At 36.4% G+C, this 20,061-nt stretch overlaps 1 protein-coding gene across 2 annotated transcripts in view; it reads right to left on the bottom strand.

Moving 5' to 3' along the window:
* Positions 1-20,061, bottom strand: part of ASCC3 (activating signal cointegrator 1 complex subunit 3) — a 252,134-nt gene that overhangs the window by 1,283 nt on the left and 230,790 nt on the right. For both annotated transcript variants that reach the window (XM_053972459.1, XM_053972460.1), the window contains 3 exons: positions 8,071-8,222; positions 7,409-7,559; positions 1,375-1,581 (listed from right to left, as the gene is read on the bottom strand). In XM_053972459.1, the coding sequence (XP_053828434.1) occupies positions 1,375-1,581; positions 7,409-7,559; positions 8,071-8,222 (510 nt within the window). The remainder of the gene's footprint in view (positions 1-1,374; positions 1,582-7,408; positions 7,560-8,070; positions 8,223-20,061) is intronic.

The raw sequence follows: 20,061 nt of genomic DNA, 5'->3' as shown, positions 1-20,061 counted from the left end.
TATAGCAAAAGGAAAGATTATTTCAGTGATTCTTTAAGACAGTGACTTTACTGCTGGAAGCTGAATACAGAATGATGCACACTCAATCAACATTCATTTTGTTTTTTGTAGAGGGAAAGGTTTTACTGAAGATTTATGGAAGAAGAAACACCACCACAGCAATGAAGCTTTAGGAACAGTTTGATCCAGCTGTTTTTTACAAAAGAGGGATCAAATTCTAGGAGAGTTTTATAAACCAGTGATTACTGCATGAAATGCTTCTTCTCCTTTCACTTCCATGGCTTCTGCTTAGGAAAAGTCTCTGCCAGTAACTGGCGCAGCAAAAAGAATGATGTATGGATGAGCTTTGGCCCCTTGTTATTCCTAAAATAAGACAGTTTCCCCTTGCAACTATGGTGAATCTGCTGTAGTCACAACAAAAGGTCTTTTGAGAAACAAGAATACTTTTCAAATATAATTCATAACTAATGTAAGATAACTTCAGGACTTCCAACAGTACACATCATGTATCTCCACTATTATTAAAATGAAATTGTTTTAAGAGTCTCAGAACTAACACCTAAAACTGTTCCCCACTTTTATCTTGAGCTCTTTTCATCTTAATAAAAATGCTGGTAATTATAATTCTTAATTATTTGAAACGTTAGAGAAATTAATTACCAAAATTATAACCATGGTGGTCCATATGCCGTTCATGGTATGTAAATGACAGAAAAAAGCCTGGATAAGTGAGTGACAGCTCCATTGTCAGCAGTGCCTGACATGAAGATAGGTCCAGCTCTCTTCAGAGCTGACACACAGGTACTGTTCTAGGGCAGAACAGTTGGAAAATGGTGCAGCTCCTGGAGTTTCTGGCTTGGCACACCAAGATTTACTGAGTGCCCAGCAAGCTGACCAGCTCAGGAGGCAATGGGATGTGCTTTAAATGGGAAAAGGGCTGGGACTGAAATGTAGGTGGGTGAAATGTACTGGGAAAGAATTGTATGTGGAAGTTGTTCTAGGAGCTGTTCAGAAAAGCATCAGATGTAAAATATAAGGAAAATATTCTCAGTAAAGGCCTGAGGATGTGTTTTGAATAGAAACATATTTATAGGTGAGTCTGGTATGCAGTTTGGAAGCATCTGTGAGTGTAAATTAGTTTGAATTTTTTTTTTTCATTGACTTGGTCTAGGATTTTACCTTAAGAGCTTACTTACTATCCTGTTGCAACCTGAAAAAAACCCATTTTCTTCACTATGAATACAGAAAAGGTTTTCAAAGTGTTTATAACTTACATAATACTTAAACCATAAAGAAACCTATTATGCAGTATAAAGCATCATCGACAATGTAAATGGATTACTTGTGCAGGGAAGGAAATATAAATAAGTCTACCTGGTACCCCATCTGGGTTCTGTGCAGGTTTATTTGGAGCACATACTCTTGATCAGCATGCAGTTTGATCCATCTCTTGTCATCTCGTGTGTCTGCTGTCCAAGAAGGAACAGGTACTTCGTTCTGTGGCTGCACTGCGTCATCCCAACTGCCCTTAATGCTCAGAGTGACGTTTAGAATTGGCAAACGGCACAAGAAATTCCAAGCCTGTAGAAGAAACAGATCCCTATGGATTACAAGATAATCTATACAATCATTGTCACTCTAACAATAACAATTCAATGTGCAGTCTACATATTTATTCTATATTAATAATATTTTATTGTGTATTAGAATATATGTAATTGTACAACTCTCAATCATAAACATAAAATTCTTTTCATTAAACTCTTATGCTACTTTCTTCCTAGCAAATAAAACAAATGTGAAACTCCTCAAGCACATTACACATGCCTTGCTAAGATTACTGATGTCTGAACACAGAAAAAATTCCTTACTGCTCCCGATTAAAGTATTTTTTCCCTATAAGCCACTTAAAAACTAGTATAATTAAGTTTTAAATTAAACTTCCTTAGCATAATCCATAAAGAACAAGTCACTGCAGTGCTAATTAGCAATAGGCAAACCTCAGAGAGTTCAGAGGATCAGTTCAGATAATTAACCAAAAGTTCAACTGCATATCCAAAGTTATCCCTATTTTTTTTTCTTGCATCGATCCTCATGAACTCTCTTTCTTAGAGGCTTCCTGAGGAATTTTAAGTCTCTGCAGTCTCCCTTGAACTGCAACAGGTCCTCAGCTTTCTCATCCTTGTGCAGAACTGTTGTTAGAGCATACAATCTGCGTAGCTCAACATGACACTCTTAACCTTGAAAAGATATCCTGAATATGCAGCCCTATGTTTCTCTCATTTTGGTCTCTATCAGACAAGGAAAAGTAGCTCTGAGAAGCTGTGACAAAAATGGAAGGGAGCAATGTAGGCTTTCATTTAGTAAAAAAAATCAGCACGTTCATGCAATGAAATTTGTTAGGAAAAACAAATGGGATTGACTGTGGAATGGAGGCAGTGATTTGTGGCCTTTCTATGGCTGGAAAAGATAGATGAGGAGGGCACTGGAAGAAAAAAAAAATACCAAGAATCACCCTCTGCCTTGCCATCATTTCCCTCCACCCCCAAAAAGAACAGGAATCAGCTTATATGAAATGTTGGAGGGTGGGAAAGAGAAGAAGGAAATAAGAATACTGGTCTTGGAAAAGAGCCATCAGATGCCAAAATGGGAAGTTGTGGGAATGAAGAGGGTAGGCATAGTCACATGGGCAATAGCATGGAACAGAAATGTTCTATCTGGAAAAAGACTAAAAGCATATTTTATTTTTCAAGTATGGGTTTGACCATGTAGTGTTTCAACAAAATGTATTTTCATTTAGATTGTGTCTGATTGTCTCAATGTGTCTGATTACTTTTTCTGTGCTGGAAGGCCTAGAGGCCAAATGAAAGCTCAGTTTGCTTTTTGCAGACATCATTGCCACGAGTCATACTGACAATAATAGCACATGGAGTCATACTGACAATAATAGCGTGTGTCAATACGTGATTAGGGATACAGCAGCCAGGGTAAGCAGACCTAAGGTCGTGCTGCCCTAGGAAAGGTGGTGCTGTCTCTCTCTCCAGCGTTCTCCCCACCAGCTCACTGTGCCCATCTCCATCCCTGGTATGTTGGCATTGCCATGCTGGGATTGTGCAGCTAGATGGATCAGCCTGCTAATCATTTTGGTGACAGCATGAACTTAGATCAGCTTAAAGCTGATTGTGGCAACATATTCTCTAATCCTGCGACTCTGAATAAGCATGAGCCTTCAGTGCCACTGAAAGAAGTGGTCCAGCCTCCTCCCCTGCTGGCACAAGCATTCACATAGCCACTTGGCTATGGGCCATTTTGACTGGCCTCCCCTTGTCCCCAGATGCTCATTCCCACCTCCTTGCCCGAGGCAGACACAGCATTTGTGCAGCTGTGCGGTGAGCTGGGTCAGAGGAGGTGAAAGCGGCACGGGGAGGGCAGGACTGCCCATTTCGGCTGCAGCACAGGCTTATTTGGATTAAAATGGTTGCATTACCAGAGCCTGGCTGAACTAAATGAGAAAACTGGTTTCAGCTACAAACTAATCTCTTTCACTCTCTCTCTCTCTCTCTCCTCTTCTGTGTATTGCATGAACAGCTGTGTCCGTTCAGTGCAGAAGGTGGGGAGGGCCAGCTGTGAGCGCTCAGGAACTGCAGTGTAAAAGCAGGGGACACAGATGAATTGCACCAATGTTCTTAATGGTGTCTCAGCTAGGAAATGACAGGAAAATTGTAACAGAAACTAAATAGATAGGACTTTAAGGAAATAATACATCTCTCTTTTTCCCAACTCTGCAAGAAAATGGGGAAAAAGAGATAGCACTTTGAAGAAGGTGACAAAAATACCACTGACATTCGTAACTAAGTGGTTGTTGCCAGGATTTTGATACATATAATACACAAGACTACTAAACCTGCCTCCAGCAGATCACACTGAACGACAACTTGGGTAGTAACATCACAACTGGAAAATTTTACGTTCAATGTAAAGGTTTTTAGGGAGAAACTTAGGGTAGGAACTCTACAGACTCACTGTGTCTCTGTGTGTATAGGCAGGGTATTTCTGCTGAGATAAGGAGAGGCACCCTGATATAAACCAACCTGGTAATCACCTCTTTGGTTGTACTTTAGATATCATTTACATCAAAAGTACATAAAAGCTTGAAAGCTTTTATGTGTCTCAAAGGACAAGACCTGAACAAGGTCTAACGTGTTAGAACAAAGTTTAATTTCAGCAGAGAACATAATTTATTAACTCCTTTAGTGGCATTACCTGTTAGCTTCACCATAGTCTGGTGAAGATTATGATTTGGGCTGGTTTATATCACACAATCCCAATATAATCTATTTGTCAAAGGCTGTCATGTCATCACACAGTTTTCATAATACAAACAAACCAAAGTAACTCTGAGTAATTTCTAATTATATAGTTAAGAAAGTAGATTTAATATGTCATCCTATGATGGCTAGTGACAGTTGTAGTTGATGATCTTAAGGGTCTTTTCCAACCTAAAGGATTCTCTGATTCTTTGATTTATCAAGTCTTGTGTATTTGAAAATTACAGGGAAAGTTAGTACTGCTTGATCATTGATACAGTATGCACAGCAGGCTGCCTTTTTATCATGCATTCAATGTGGGGGAAATGAAGAAATGCTTTTCTCACTAAGGAAAAAAGTCAGGTAGTAGCAGGTGAAAATGAAAAAAAGATTATAGGAACACAGACACTTCCAGAGTAAAAGTAGATTACACTACAGTAGAGATAATATTTATTTATTTTCAATCTTGAAGTTTCTTTTTTCTCTTTCAAAAACATCAATATCAAATCAATATTTTAAAAGGTGCTTAATGCCTAAGTGACTTAGAAACTGAAAGAGATTTGTTAAAGAAATATGTATTACAATGAATCACTGAAACATAGAGCTTTGACCAAAGAGTGGAGTTAGTCTAAATAGCTTGAATTTAGGTTGTCAGCTTTTAAAGCTCCCCTGACTTTCAGTGAGGTTTGGAATTATAATACTAAATTCTGTAAAATTAAACTCAGGCTCCCATGTGGCTTAGGTATTTTTTGACAATTTTACTGTTTGTTTTTTTTTTTTTTTTTCTGCTGTATAGGAAGACACAAGCACATATCACCTCCTTTTAAATATGCCAACATATCTAATATATGCATGCACATATATACTATACATATACATTTATCTACCAAGCCCATAGATTCAAATTATAATAAAATGAAAAATTCTTCACAAACCTTTGGAAACATCATTAGTATTTTTGCCAGTAATCTGTCTCCCCAGGACCTTGCCTAATATTCCAAATCCATGAGCAGCTTCAAGAGCTACTATTTAAAAATTAATTACCAATCTGCTTAAAAGGAATTTTCTTCTTTCCAAATATAAAATTTCTTCCTTTTCCCATCTGCCTGAAATTTATGTAAAGCTTAAGCTGTTTTTACCAGTGTCTTGCTAGTAATCTTTAGCTTTAATATATGGGTTCAATATATTTTGAGGTTTTTTAGGAAAAGAATGGTTTTGGAAATTTAGTGGCATATTTACCACTTTATTTAGCTCTGTTCATGTCTGGTGCCAGAAGGCTAAGCTTAAACTCTGTAGTCTAATATTCTTTCTTTATAGAAAACATAGAATACAGATGCTGAAGAATTTTCCTCTTGGTTGGCCCCTGTCTATGTGAGCACTGAAAGACTTTACATATGAAGACAGTCAACAGGCAGTCTGAATATGAATTTTAATTCTGTGCGAGGCATTACAATAGTTTTCCACTTTTTTTTCTTTTTTTCCTGTAAAAAGTACTGCACGGAATATAACATATTGGTATAAAGCTTTCACATTTGTAATGCCCTGCACATCACAGTCATGGCTTTGCTATACCCAATAAAGCCATTCCCAGCTCATGGAAATGAAAGTTTCTCCTCACATGATGGCAAGACATTATGTTTTTCCCTCTTATATGCATCTCTATTTACAAACATAGGTATATAGAGGCACAGAGTCATTCACAGTGTGAATGTACACACCACATACACGCAAGCTATTTTTGAAGAAACTGCTAAGACATTTCAATACCAGCCAAACATATTTATCTGAGGATTAATCTTCATCTATTGAATCAGACGAGAACACTGCCATGCATACAATTATTTAATTAGCAGCCAAATCCTCTGCCAGTCAGCAGCCGTTCCAGGCATACTGATGGGGCAGTAGATGCAAATCTCACAGTAGTACTGCTTTTTCTCATTACTACTGCAATTAGCACTTAAATTGATGCTTTAAACATACTAATTTCTGGAATAATTCAGGATTTGTATGTTACCTGGGATCGCCTCACTGCAGAGACGACACCAGATTGCTACGCAAATTGAAGCACTTTTGAGCCAAATAACCATCATCATATCAGACAGAGCCAATTTGCATTTGCTTTTAAAGATAACAGAATGGCAATTTATGCAAATAAATTAAGTAAGTTTACTTCTGAGTTCTCCCTGAACTAATTATAACAATGTTCTAATTTTTTATCACATCTGAAAGTTGGACTGAAATCAATGTGTATTATGTTAGAAATCTGTTGTTAAAGAAAGCCTTTTTTTGATGTCAATACATTTTCTTAATTCAAAATTTTGATGTTAATTTGGTTACAAATGCAGATGTCTGTTACAGATACTTAAGTACTTTTCTTCTTGTTTGCATATCAGTAAAATGTTTAACTGAAGCTGAACAGTCAAACTGTCCTTTTAAACACTGAAATAAAAAAACATTTGAAGTATAGCTTTTGAAGTTTTCATCTTTCCTACATTTATTTGAAATCAATAGGCTTAGAATGTGATGAATGCTACGGAATATAGCTATCCTTTGCTGCAAATGCCTTGAAAATCAAACTGAAAATGAGACTTTAGCAGCTCAACATTTTGGAACAGTATTTTTTTTTTCCCTCACCTGTGAAGTACGAAATTTTCATCTCTTCTTTCTGTTTCAAACGGAAAATAAGTGCTGGATCTTTTACTAAGAGTATCCTCAGATAAAACAGTGTTTGACAGACCACTTCAGAAACCAGCTATGGTGACATTTGCAATGCATGTATTCCTAGTGCAGAGCTATGAAAAGGTGGATAACACTCAGAAGATTGAATGACCTAGAGAAGCAACTTTAGAGCAGAGAGACGTGCTAATATCAGCCATAAACCAGAGTCTGTTACTGCTTAGCAGGGAATAAGTGAGCATAATATTAAGAAAACAGGAAGAGAAGAACTTCTGTAAAGCCAGCAGTACCTTGAAATTAGAGCAATGAATGTGTTGAACTTTTATACAGAACGTCCATGGTATTTACTGAAGGAGAGTATTTCTTTGCCCAACGACTCTCCCTTTCTAATCACAATGATAATGGTCACAGATAGAAAGTGTTACCTGTGAAATGTGCGCTGCTGGCAACTCACTGTCCACAATGGAAGCAAAAACATTCTCTTTTCCTTCACAGGCAGCCATTAGTTCGGGAAGACACTCGATAGGTCCTTGGTAACCTCCATGCACACTCTTCCTTTGGCCTTGGCTCCACTTCCTGATACAGACAGCAAAACATATGCCCAGGGAGGGAAAGCAAACATTTGTATTCAGTTGTTTTGGTGGTAAAACTCAATACTGCATTCTGTTTTTAAAGGGTGGTCATTTATTTTTGGTTAGTGTTAATTACTGCATCATCTAAGCATCTATAGAGCTTTGCATTATCTATAATGTTCAGATGGATACTAATGTAGTTTTATAATGGATTAAAATAAAGAGATAATTAACATACAGAGTTAGATTTGTTAGGACTTGGAACCCTTCCAGTGGTCTCTTGTTAATTTGTCTGGAATCACGGTTCTCAAAATAATCTGTGGGGGTTAATTAATCAATGAATATTGAAAACAGAAACAGAAAATCCATTTGGGAAAGCGTCACTGTGGAAGGCAGAGTTCTGCTTCTGATTCGTTAACGAACATTCTCGGGCACAACAATGCCATTCAAACCCAATCAGCAGCGGGAAGTAGAAATAAATTAGAAACCTGCTAATGCTTAAAAGAATTACATACCGAAAAAGGTAAAGATGCTGGAGCTCTATATTTGGCAAAGTAAGCAGGGATGAGTCATGTATCCATCTACCCTGAACCACCATCTGCACCAGGCTGGTTATGTTCAGAGCAGTCACCAGCCAGCCATGATGTGCTGCAACATCCAGCATTGCCTAAGCAAAGGAGACACATTATAAAAAAGAAACGAATGCAAATAGAATTGCATACCTGGTTCATACAAGGAACAGCATGTGATTAATGTTTAACATACAGTGATTTCTAGGCATTGACATAGGAATTTACTTCAGCCTCTATTGATGGCAGTTAGGCACCTTTGGAATTAACCTTGAAAAAAGATGAATTAAATCCTCTATCATTGTCATCAGTTCTTACTCTTGAAAAGCTAATTTACACAATGGTTTTGGGTGTGAGAACTGAAGGTAGACTCTTTTCCTTATAAATAACTGCTCTTTGACACAACCCAACTCAGAATGATGGTAAAAAAAACTCAACATTTACTGTAAAAGAAACAGTTACAATTAATGGCAGTATTTATTTGTATTTTGACATGAGAGCTTTCTCAGAATTAGATAATTATTCAAAAATCCTTGAACTATTTGAGAACACCACCAATTGCATTTGCTCAAAAATTAATACTAATGTCATTTACCAGTAGCAGTTATTATTTCCATTTGAACTAAGTACTTTAAAAAAACCCTGAAATTTGACTAGATGAAAGCACTAAAATTTAGCTTAATAATGTATTAGAGGTTTTGTTCAACACTGACACATAAGCTGAAATCTTGAAGAAAGCTTACAAAATAGCTTATATTTTATCTATGGTGAGTAAAAGTGATCTGAAACAAAACGGATTTTGCCCTTTGCACTGTAAACAGTTGACTGTCTTGAGAATGAGGGATATTTGGCTGTCTCTCCCTTGGCATCTCTATCCTGATCCTGAAAATCTTCCCCAAAGTACACAGAAAACACAAGCAAACAAAAACTCCCTATGCAGCTATACATCAGATTTCAAAGTGTTAAAAATCATCCTGCCTCCCATGCCTCAGGAGTTTCTGTTCCATTTCTACTTCCCATGTTTTGACAGTACAAATAAGAGGTATACTGTTTACTAACAGTATACCTCTTATTTGCATAAAGATCTAAAGCTAATTCAGTATGGATTTTGCACTGCAAATGGCCCTATGGACATGAAAAAAATGGTTCTGCTTGATTTTTTTTCTTGACTGGACTTACAGTTTGTTTGGTTAGTCTGAAAGTGAATTTAAGAGTTCTTCCAAGGGAAAAAGGACCAAACATGAATTTTTGGTTTCAACTTTTTAAAATAGTAAATGCAGCTATTTGGATATATAGCACACTTTCCACCCTGTCTATAGTACATTGAAAGAATTATTATGATTTATGAAAGCATTTCAGCTGGTGAAAAAAAATAATGCTATAATGTATTAGTTGTCTTGCTTATTTTGTTGTTCAATAACATTATGATAACAATAAAGTGTGGGTCCTCATATTAAAACACTCTAATTCACATTGGACTAGAAAGTCATATATTTAACAGTTTGCCATGGAGGGAATTTAATGTTTGATTAAAATACCAGAAAATAGTATTTTTTTTAAGAAAGCAAGGAACATTGATATATTGAATCTGGTCTACTGAACATTTTTAACACCTTTTTAAATACCATCTTGGTGTTAGGAGGGTTGTAGTTTGATTTTAGGACTAGGCTTAAGATGTTTCCATGGGTTTTTCTTGTAAACACAAATGATATTGTTTGATACTTACTTAGGCAGCAGATACCTGCCCCATTTTAACTTATTTTCCAGCCACTAGTGTAATGAGGAGAAGCTGTCTGTGTAAGTCTTTACATTTAATCAAATGTTTTACAGACAAACAAAAGGCAGCATTTACTTAAGGCAAACTAAACAGTGAAATCTTCTTTAAACAAAGGAGTTGTTTACACACGCAGAGCTATTTCAATTAAATTACACTGATTCTGGAGAAATACTGACTTTAAAGACACAAGTTAGTTTCACTCCTGGCCAAGTCACACAGTTTATTTTAGCAGTTTACAGTGCAATTTCAACAGGTTTTTTTTTCCAGATCGGGGTGATAAGATCAGTGACACTTAGGAAAATATTTAAAGTGTTACCCTGTATTACCCAAATGTTGTCTCATTTCTCATGAATTGTGGATAAAGGGACTTTCAGCTAATAAAGATTTAATATTTAATTTTTTTGGAGGAGGAGTCATAGCATCCTGAAACTCTCTAACATTCCTAGTGACCCTAAAGTGAGTATCTCATAACACACTCTTACTGGTTTCCATTTTCTGTCTTTTCACTTGGCTTGCCAAAGTGATTTCCATGTAGGATTATTTTCACCAAATAGAAAATAAAATTATGTTAGGAATCAAATTTGAAGGGAGAAGCTTTGTGTTGTGGCCTGAAGATTTATATGTTGGTTCATATGACATTTACCTGCATAAGGATGGAATTGTTCTTAGCATCAGACTGGAGTCAGTCTTTGACACTTAAAAAGTGAGTTGCTCTTTACCTGATTTCACATTTTAAAGTATACTGAAGACTATCCACACAGTACAGTCTTTGTTTCTGAGCAGTCTGTGTTGCTGAGAAAGTCTGGTATCTGCCTCCTGTTCTCCACTCCCTGATTCTTGTTCTTTTCTGCTATTCTGACAGCCTGAAACATCATGTTCCCCAGTGATGATACTGCTGTACATATGTGAAGAATAACGGGTGCACAAATATCCTGTATTTTCCATGAGTGACAAGAAGAATACAGCAAGTTGTATTTTTAGTCAGCATGAGGCAGTGGTATTTCATAGAATGCTTCTGGAGATGCACGCATAACACTGTTTACAATTTTTTTTTTTTAATCTATCCCTCTCCCCCCTTTTAAACAAAGGTTTGAAAAGGGGAAAAGAAGAGTGAAGATGCAAGAGAAAGATTAATCTAAAACAAGCTATACTTTGAAATTAACTGGAGGATCCTTTCACATAGAAAATCTCCTAGAAATTGATAGAGGCCTACAGACAGATATCCCGTAGGGAGTAAGGAAAGCCTGTGTGTGTGAGACTCTGTGTTCCACATTGTTATAACGAATCCACACGGCAAATCCTCTTTTCCTCCTTATTTTCTGCTTCTTTACCCATAGAATTTATTCACAGCATCTCTATCTGGATGTGAAATCCAAGATAGTGACATTGTGAAAAAGTCAGAACAATGGTAAAGTTGGCTTGTTTCATCTGCTGCCTTGGAAACCTCCACACATTTTATTTTCCTCTAAGTGTAAAACACAGAGATGCTTGATACTGAAATGGCTACTGAAATTCCTATAAATACTCAAGGTAACAAATTGAGTTATTCCACTATCTCCAAATGTAAATATAAGCAACTAAACAAAGAATAGAATACAAACCACAAAAATTTAAAGTATTTAATATTTCTATTATCTGATGAATAATGTATTTAGTCTCTCTGGTTTATCTAGTTGCTACCTGTTTAGCTTGTTATTTTTAAGTCAAAACCAGTATAATTTTAAAGAAACTTATGTCTTTTTAAGCTCTTATTTTGCAAAGTGGTAAATAAATTCTAAATATCTTAGAATGGGTAAGATTGGAACAGATTAAGAGTATTATTCTAAATTGGGAAATGGCACAAACTGGTTACCTGCCTTTCTAGCCTAAGAATTTAAACCAACACAGGATAATTTCATCACAGAGAGAAATTTAAAGAAGAAGACAGCGAGTGTAACAAGTGAAACAGGAAACTATAAAGATGCTTTAACTACAGAAAAAAATACATGTATTTTTTGGTAAACCAACAAATTAAATAATAAAAAACCAAACCAAAACAAAATCACCTCTTTAAGCCCACTACTTTTTAACCTGAAGTAGAATAAATGGGGTAAATAGATGGAGTCAAGGGAATTATTGGTTGTTATAATAGAAAATATATTTACCATCCTCTTATTTGGGGCTCCTTCTGTGCTTAGGAGAATTAAAAGCAGATGCCTATCTTGAGATGGGTTTTCATGAGAGATTCAGGCAATAGCTCTTAAGCCTTCCAAATGTGATACTTAGACAGTTACAAAGTAATAATAGCAATTAGTGACACCTCCATGACATTTCGTCTGTTACTATCAAGAGCAGCTTGGCTTGTGCCAATGTGGGAAGCAACAACCTATTAACCAGCACAAAAAGGCCAACCATCAGCAACTCACTGATGTAGATGTTGTCAGGTGTGGCAAAAACTTTCATTCTGATGGTATTTGGAATTGAGTGCCAAAATGTTTGGATCAAAATCTTGCTATTGCTGTCATCAACCCTCAGCATCTACGATCAGGTTTTCATCTTCTTATTTTCAAGAGCAGCAGCTGCTTATCCTTAGGTATGGAATGATTTAAACTGATCAAACTGTACCTTTCTGGTCTGACGTGAGGCTGAATTTTGTCTGTCCCTTTCTGGCCAAAGTTATTAGCGATGCTTGGAATTTAAATGATGGTTTAGAATTCCCTAGTTTGAGGGGAAGGAAAGATGGAGGCAGGATGTGGAAGATGCCAGTGTGTAGCACACTCACTGACAGCAAAATATTGCTTTTCTCTGGTGTTATTAAGAACTCCCTATATGTGCTCAAAATAAATTGGAACACTAAATTGTTCCATAATGAACATAACCCCCACTCACCCCCACTCATTTAGGAGATTTTTCAGGCTACTAAAATATCCTGATTGCTAAATTCTTTCTTCTAGAGACTTTTAAACAAAGTTTTTATAAACATTGTTTTTGGTATTACTTTCACATCCCTCATTTGAAAGTCAGATACTCTGGATCACTCTTGTATGACTGGGTAGGTGGCAGGGGACCAGACTAAAACTAGCAGAATTTCTGATCTACCCAAATGACTTAAATAGCTTTTTCCTTTAAGATAAGCTATTGAAATGTTAAAAGTGATACAGCTTGCATCTCATTAACAGAGATTACATACTGCTTAGAATAATTTCTTTTTCTTTTTGAAGTCACCTGGCCTATAACTCTGAATATACCAAGCATTTTGACTAAAATCCTGTAAACATAAATGCTAATATTTTGTGGATAAATGATATTCAAGCAGAGTGTCAATGAAGCTATAATGATAACTGCTTTGGATACAGAGGCAAGCTAAAGAAATGTAAGAAGTGCCATTCCAGTTGAGCATTACCTGTGACTACTCAGCTGGAAGCTGAATGCCTACAGTGATGCCATTGGTGACAATGACTTTGTGGATAGGGACTAAAACTTCAGGTGTACTCATGGTGAGTTACATGGCTCAAATTTATCTACTCTTAAAAGATTAGTCTTATTTTTTATATCAGTGCTTCACAGACTATGACACTTTCTTTAGTGCTTTTATTCATGAATTTGAAGTTTAGTCTAGGACTAAATTTCAGTTAGATGTAGGAGTTTAAATCCAGAGATCTATTAAAATTATTAGAATTGTGCCTACTTACAGCTGTTTAAGACTACAGAATTTACGTGACAAATATTTATAGATAATAGACAAAAGGGTATGCATTTTACCTGTTTTCCTAAAAACTATGAATTCAGAATAATAATTTTTTTTTGTACATGCTTCAAATGTAGGAAGCCTTCCAATACGTAAGATTATGTTATGATCCATGTGTGACTTGATATTCTGCTAAGAGAAGTAAAATATTTTTTCAGATGTTAAAGCATGCCATGTTCTTTATGTTTTTATATAAATAATGACTATGATGCTTCAATTACATATCTCAGAAACAGCAACTGACTTGAAAAGTTGGAATTTATTTGAAGAAATATTACAGAGAGTTTAAGGTCACTACCTTTGGTATGTTATATATCAGTAAAACAGGTATCTACAGAACCTTTGAAATTCAGAGGTCTAGTCCAAAATTACTTTTTAGAAATGTTTTAATCTGGGGAGGGGGAGGAGTTCTTTCAGATCAGTTAAATCACCCTTGCACAGCTGCGTGGTTTCATCCTACAGAACACCCTCCCTTGTACTTCATCAGAGATATAGTGAATAAGTTGTAATTAATCCTATTCAGGAGGCACTCCTTTTATACTGCCCTCTGTATCCTACTTCTCTTCACATTTTTTTTACAAGCATATTCAGTCCCCTCTTCCATATGCTCTGCTACCCCCTATGAGAGAATAATTCTTAATTCTCCCATCATCATAAAGGTCTCACTGATGTATGCAAATTACAACCTTCCTAGCTGCTTAGTAAGATTCCTATCCCTGTATTCATCCTTTAGCCTCCACAGTAACATTATTAGTATTTTCAGAACTGGAGAAAGGACAAACCATTTACTGACTACATTTAGTGGAATGCAACCCTTGCGTTCGTGCTGATTTCTTTTAATAGTATTACAGAAATAAAAGCAGCAACAGAGTGCGATACCAGCAATGTAAACTTGGTAGGGCATAACCCAACATTCAGAACTCATTGAGTCCCAATGGCCAATTTATTTTCAAATTGCTAATTAATAAATTGATATTTTCTACTATACCAGTGAACTGTAAAAAGAACAAAATGTTTTTGATAAGAATCTCTTTGCAATAAATCCCAATTTCCTAAGATAAACATCTTAAAGCCAATATTTGTTTCAAATATTACAGAAATCTACCAAAACCATGAAAGATACACAGCATCCTTTTCATAATAAATCCATCCTCTTTACAGTTTAGAGTCAGTTTCAAAGTAAGTATGTAATATTTTGCCAATAATCTAAATTTTTTGCGTGCATTCACAGGAATCCTTTTCAACAGCAACAGTTATTCCCAGTAACTTTCTCCTGAACTTTTAGCCCCTTAAGGTTAGCATTCAGGAAGCTCAGCTGCTGTCTAACAAACTTAATTAATCAAAAAGTCATTTCCGAGCTGTAACTATGAGCAAAAGTGCTTCAAGTGTGCTAGCAAGCCTACAAGTTAATCAAAATGCTAATGCAGTACAAATTAAAGTTGTGATTAACATTTCACAGTAGCTGCTTAAGTGAATTGATCACACAAATGGGTTAAGCATTACTCATTTCCTTCAGCCCCAACTGGGAAAAGGTTTGTCATGGGTGGGGGAGGGATTATGCACAAGCAGCACCAAATCAACATGAAACCGTCACCAAGGTGCTTCCATACACCACATCACTGATTATCCCCAGCAAGCAAAACTCCAACACCACAAAGGTAACCCTCCCTTCTCCCACATATATATACCTACACAACACAAGCAGGAAGCATTTCCAGCCCAACATATCCAGGTACTTTCCCTACAAAGTGATCCATTTATGTTTAGTATCTATAAGTGAGCGTTGCCACACAGTATAAGCACTACAAGGTTTTTTGATTATTCTATTATTTCCACACTCCTAATGTGCAATAATAGCCATCCAGCCATGAAAGGAGACAGTATTTAAGTAAAATTGCAAACATTGTGTTATCACTGGAATATTACTGCATACACAAAGAATATGTATAGCAGCTGAAGAGATGTGGCCTCTGCTCTTCACTTGTTTCTGAGTAATCCTCTGCATTCTCAAGTTAATTTGATTCTCTTCCCTTCGTTCAGTAAAGCTTCCCATTTATTTATGGTTGCCAATGCAACCATTATACAAAAGCTCTTTCCCTGGACACTTCTGGACAAATCTTACTTACACGACTGTAAAATAGGCCTTTCCTGTAACTCCCACCACCTGCCAGCAAGCAGTTGGCACACCTGCACTACCAACAAGCAATACATGAGCTCAAACCACTCTTAGGACCTTTAAAAACTTCTCCACTTCCTCATAAGCAGAAAAACAAAAGATCAAAGGGACATGGCTCTCCAAATCAATAGTTTTAGTGGCTGTTATGAACTGAGGAGGTTTTGGGAGGATGAGAAGTGCAGAGCCGAAGGACGTTATCTTTCTTTGAGTCCCAAAATGGCAACATGGGCTCCTTTGCCTTTGCATGGCCAGAAGTATTTCTGTGCACTACTGATCCTTCTGAGGATCCACCACCACCCACCCAGCACAGTCTGCAGTTTAGTACAGTAAGTATTTTGTACATAGGCAGCTCTTAGGTGAATCAGGCAGCATATTTGTGCATTATTTGACAACTCTGAACATGTACCACAAAGATGATTCTCATAAGGACTATAGCAAAAGTTGCAGTTTAAATGACCAGAAACAGCTTTAACTGGTTTAGAATGGCTAAATAAGTATTATACACATCACCATCTAGCTAAGGAAACACAGTGCTTAATGCAAAGAGTATTTTTTTCTTTCCTGCCTAAATTAGATTCTCCAGAGGAGTAACAAGATGGGGAAAGACAGGGCATCAGTGATAGCATTACAAGGTCCTTGTTACAGGGATAGGCATGTTTCCCATGCAGAGTAGTCTTTCTTCTGCAGTCTGGAATCTGTTTTCATGTCCACCTTCTCTCAAGGCCCAGATACCCTACTGAGATGTGTTTAACACATCCATAGGCAAACATTTCTTAAAGGTTAGGGCTGAGCTCCATGGCACTTCTACTCCTGGCAATTTTAAAATATTTTATCAACGATTATACTACAAGTGGAGGCTTGTGGCCAATTCCAATGCAAAGCCAGCAACTGTCACATTATTTCTGAGAAGAGACTGCCCTGCTGAATCTGAGAGTGACAGTATTACTGCCTCAATTATCCATTTCAATTAATGCAAATGTAGGCAATAGTCTTGGAACAGCAGAATAAGAACTGATCGCTGAATACACAGTCACAAAATATAAGGCTTCACAAAAGAAGCAAAAAAAGAGATTAGATTTAGTTTCATGTATTCTTAAATAAGATAGGAAAAAAGGTGGAGTATAGTCTTTATGATAATTATTATATTTTATAGAAATGTTAGAAAAATATTTTAATTAGAATTTTTATTATTTAATGTTCATTCTTCTGAAAGAAATGGAGAAACATTTGATTTTGAGAAGCTACTGGAGTGTTCAGCACCATCTTAATGACACCTTTAGCTTTTCTCAGTAACAATAACAGAGTGCTAGGCTTGAAGAGAATATATTGTCTATTGTAACTGTACTAGTGGTATCTGAGGCAAATAAAAATTAAATGAATTGGCCAAGGTCACACAGGAAGTTGAGGCAGTTTTTTTTGAGCCATGGGAACCTCCTGTGCTTTATCTGTGAGAGCCTGCCACTGATAACAAACTAGATTTTAACTTGAGGTTTTCAGTGTAGAGCAGGGGTGTTCCTTCAGCCTAGTCAATGCCTCAGTGGCCATTCATTACACAGATGGGAGTGGGAGCAGATAGGCACTCACATTCCAAAAGGTTATATACTGCTATTCCCCATGTTTCTGCAGTAAAAGATTCTGCATTTCATCATTTTATAGGTATATAAATACTAAATTTTATCTTGCTATAATGAATTCCACCTATATGTAACAAATACTAACCACAGGAAAACTGTAACAGAATATATTTCTTCCTTTTTTTTATGCTAATAATTACATTCCCCTGTTAAGCCAGTAACTCCTCAAATTCTGTTAAATGCTAATATTTCATTGAAATATTTCATTGAAAGTATAAACAAGAGAATTCTAATATCAAGCCAAAACTTTAAAAACATCTAAGGAAGAATGATTTAGGAGTTGCTGCATAATTTTTTGTCAAAGTATAGTGAAATCTTACCTGGAATCCAGCAGCTACATTTACCTATGTAATGCTGTTAGTATGGTTTTCTGCTGGACCAGTAACAATACTCAGCCTGAAGTCACTAGCAACGAAAAAACCCAGAAAATGTTGGAGGAATGGAAGGGAGAATGAAACATGTGGGACAGGAAAGGAGTCATGGGAGGGAAGGCTGGTTCAGGTGAAAGACACCACAGAAGATTGGAGAAGTTTAATAGTCTGTGATGGAAAGAGGCTTGCTTACATATCATGGCTAGAGATGGCAAATCTGCACTGCAGGGGACCTGGGATAAAGGCCTGCTGTATAACCACCTATAAAAGCTCTTTGAAAGATCTTTCCTTTCTTGTAACAGACAAGTAATGCTGATATGAAAAATCTGTTATTCATGTACCCACCAGCAAAAAGAACAGTTTATGTTCAGGTCACAATTTGAAGGTTAGCTATACAACCTCAACACTAAAATAATTTGTAAGTAAATAAATTCAATGTAACTCAAAAACCAATTCCCGCCTCACTGCTGTATTTAACGTTTGACGATGCGCGAGCGTGTGTTCACACACACAGAGCACAACACCCACTGAATCTGTTCATCAGTGGATCCTTCCATGCCTCAGTTCCTTTTCTCATAACTAACATCTTTTTTTCTACCTCTGCTGACCCAGAGTTCATCAGCAGGTCAGTGCTAAGGAAAAAGGTAACAACCAGTATTGAAAGTGTAACCCTGTCTATTGCTTAGATTCTGGGAACTTTAACCTCCCTTTGGAAAGCGTGACTAATAAGATGGAACCAATAATCTCCTGAGAGATGTAAACCATGTGCCAACTTTAAAATACAAAACTGCTTGCATGTTCTTCTTTTTTTCTTTTTAAAGGTTTTTTTTTTTTTTTTTTTTTTTTTAAGATGACTGTATATATAACACGATATAGTAGTTAACTGCAGGTTGGAGTGCCAAGGCAAAATATGGAATGGCATTTTTCTGAACTCTACTTCAGTTTAAAGAACTGTTGCATATTTTAGAAATTGTTTTTCTAAGTGATTATTGTCTCTGAAATACATTGATGCAGCAGCAGGATTAAGAAAATACATTTCTTAGCAAAACAACAAAATAATTGTTGAAATATTTTGAAATTAGTATTTAATTCTGAAAATAGTATTTAATTTAAATTTGCCCCAAATTTTAGCAAAACAGAACAAAATAATTACAGAAAATAGTATTTAAATTTGCCCCAAATATGTAATTAACTCCCTAATGCTTACTCCACAAACATCTAAATGAACTCTTAAGTATGTGATTTCCTTGAAACAAAGGTGAATTTTCTCACCTGAGCAAGTGATGTTTTTCTCTGTTAATAGCTGAATATATGGCATAGCTGTTTCTACACTTTCAGCACCATCATTTTATTGATTTGAAATATTTGAAACAGACTAGCATCCAAGCACTGCTGGTTACCAAGATTAGGACTGTGTAGCAGTAACATCTGTGGTGTTATTTGCTTCTTACATTCCCTAATTTCAGTTTTGCTTAATTTGATATTAGTATTTTAAGCTTGTTTTTATTAGTGTAAGGTTGAGCCTTATCCAAATTGCTGGACTGAATTGCACACAGTATTTTCTCTGTCTAGAGCACTGATTAATAGTTTCTCATTGAGCAGTTTTACAAACTGCCAGGCTTGACACAATGATGTTTGCAGTTACCGTATCACCAACAGGCTTCAAACAAGAGCAAACCTTCTGTTTGATAGTGGACAAACAGATCACTGAGGATATTAAAATTTGAGCAAACAAAAACTGTAGGAAGAAAGAAGTACTGGCTCCATTTTACAGATATTGAAGTCAGAAACATAAAAAGAGTAGTTTGTTGAAGGCTGCCTGATCTTCAAGAACCTGTGAATGAGTCCTTGTGCAGTTCTGCTAAAGAGAAGAATTCTTCCCCGAAGGCTCAGAGGGTCAGTTGTTTTCTGTGACAGCTAGAGCTCATCTTTCCTGCTGTAACTGTAACTGAGCTTTTCAGATATGGCAGCACTCTATCCCAGACTCCAACTGATGCTTTAAAATTCTTTTGAGGTGGCAGCTGTGCATGTGATTGCTTGTTACCAGTACTCTCCATGGTCGGTTTAGTTTCTGTGGGCTGCAACTGTAAAAACTCACAAGTCTTCAGGGTGAGTTTAAAATCTGCATTTAAAAATGTGCTCTTTGACTCTGTGATCATTGGGACATAGAAGATGTATCTTTACACTAGGTAGAGGAGCATAGTGAAAACCCCCGTATTTCACCCCAAATCAGATTTCAAAACACATTCGAT

Source organism: Vidua macroura, chromosome 3 (assembly GCF_024509145.1).
Source record: "Vidua macroura isolate BioBank_ID:100142 chromosome 3, ASM2450914v1, whole genome shotgun sequence".
Classification (NCBI taxonomy): domain Eukaryota; kingdom Metazoa; phylum Chordata; class Aves; order Passeriformes; family Viduidae; genus Vidua; species Vidua macroura.
Note: the sequence above shows the minus strand (reverse complement) of the source record. Positions and strands in the feature narration are given on the sequence as shown.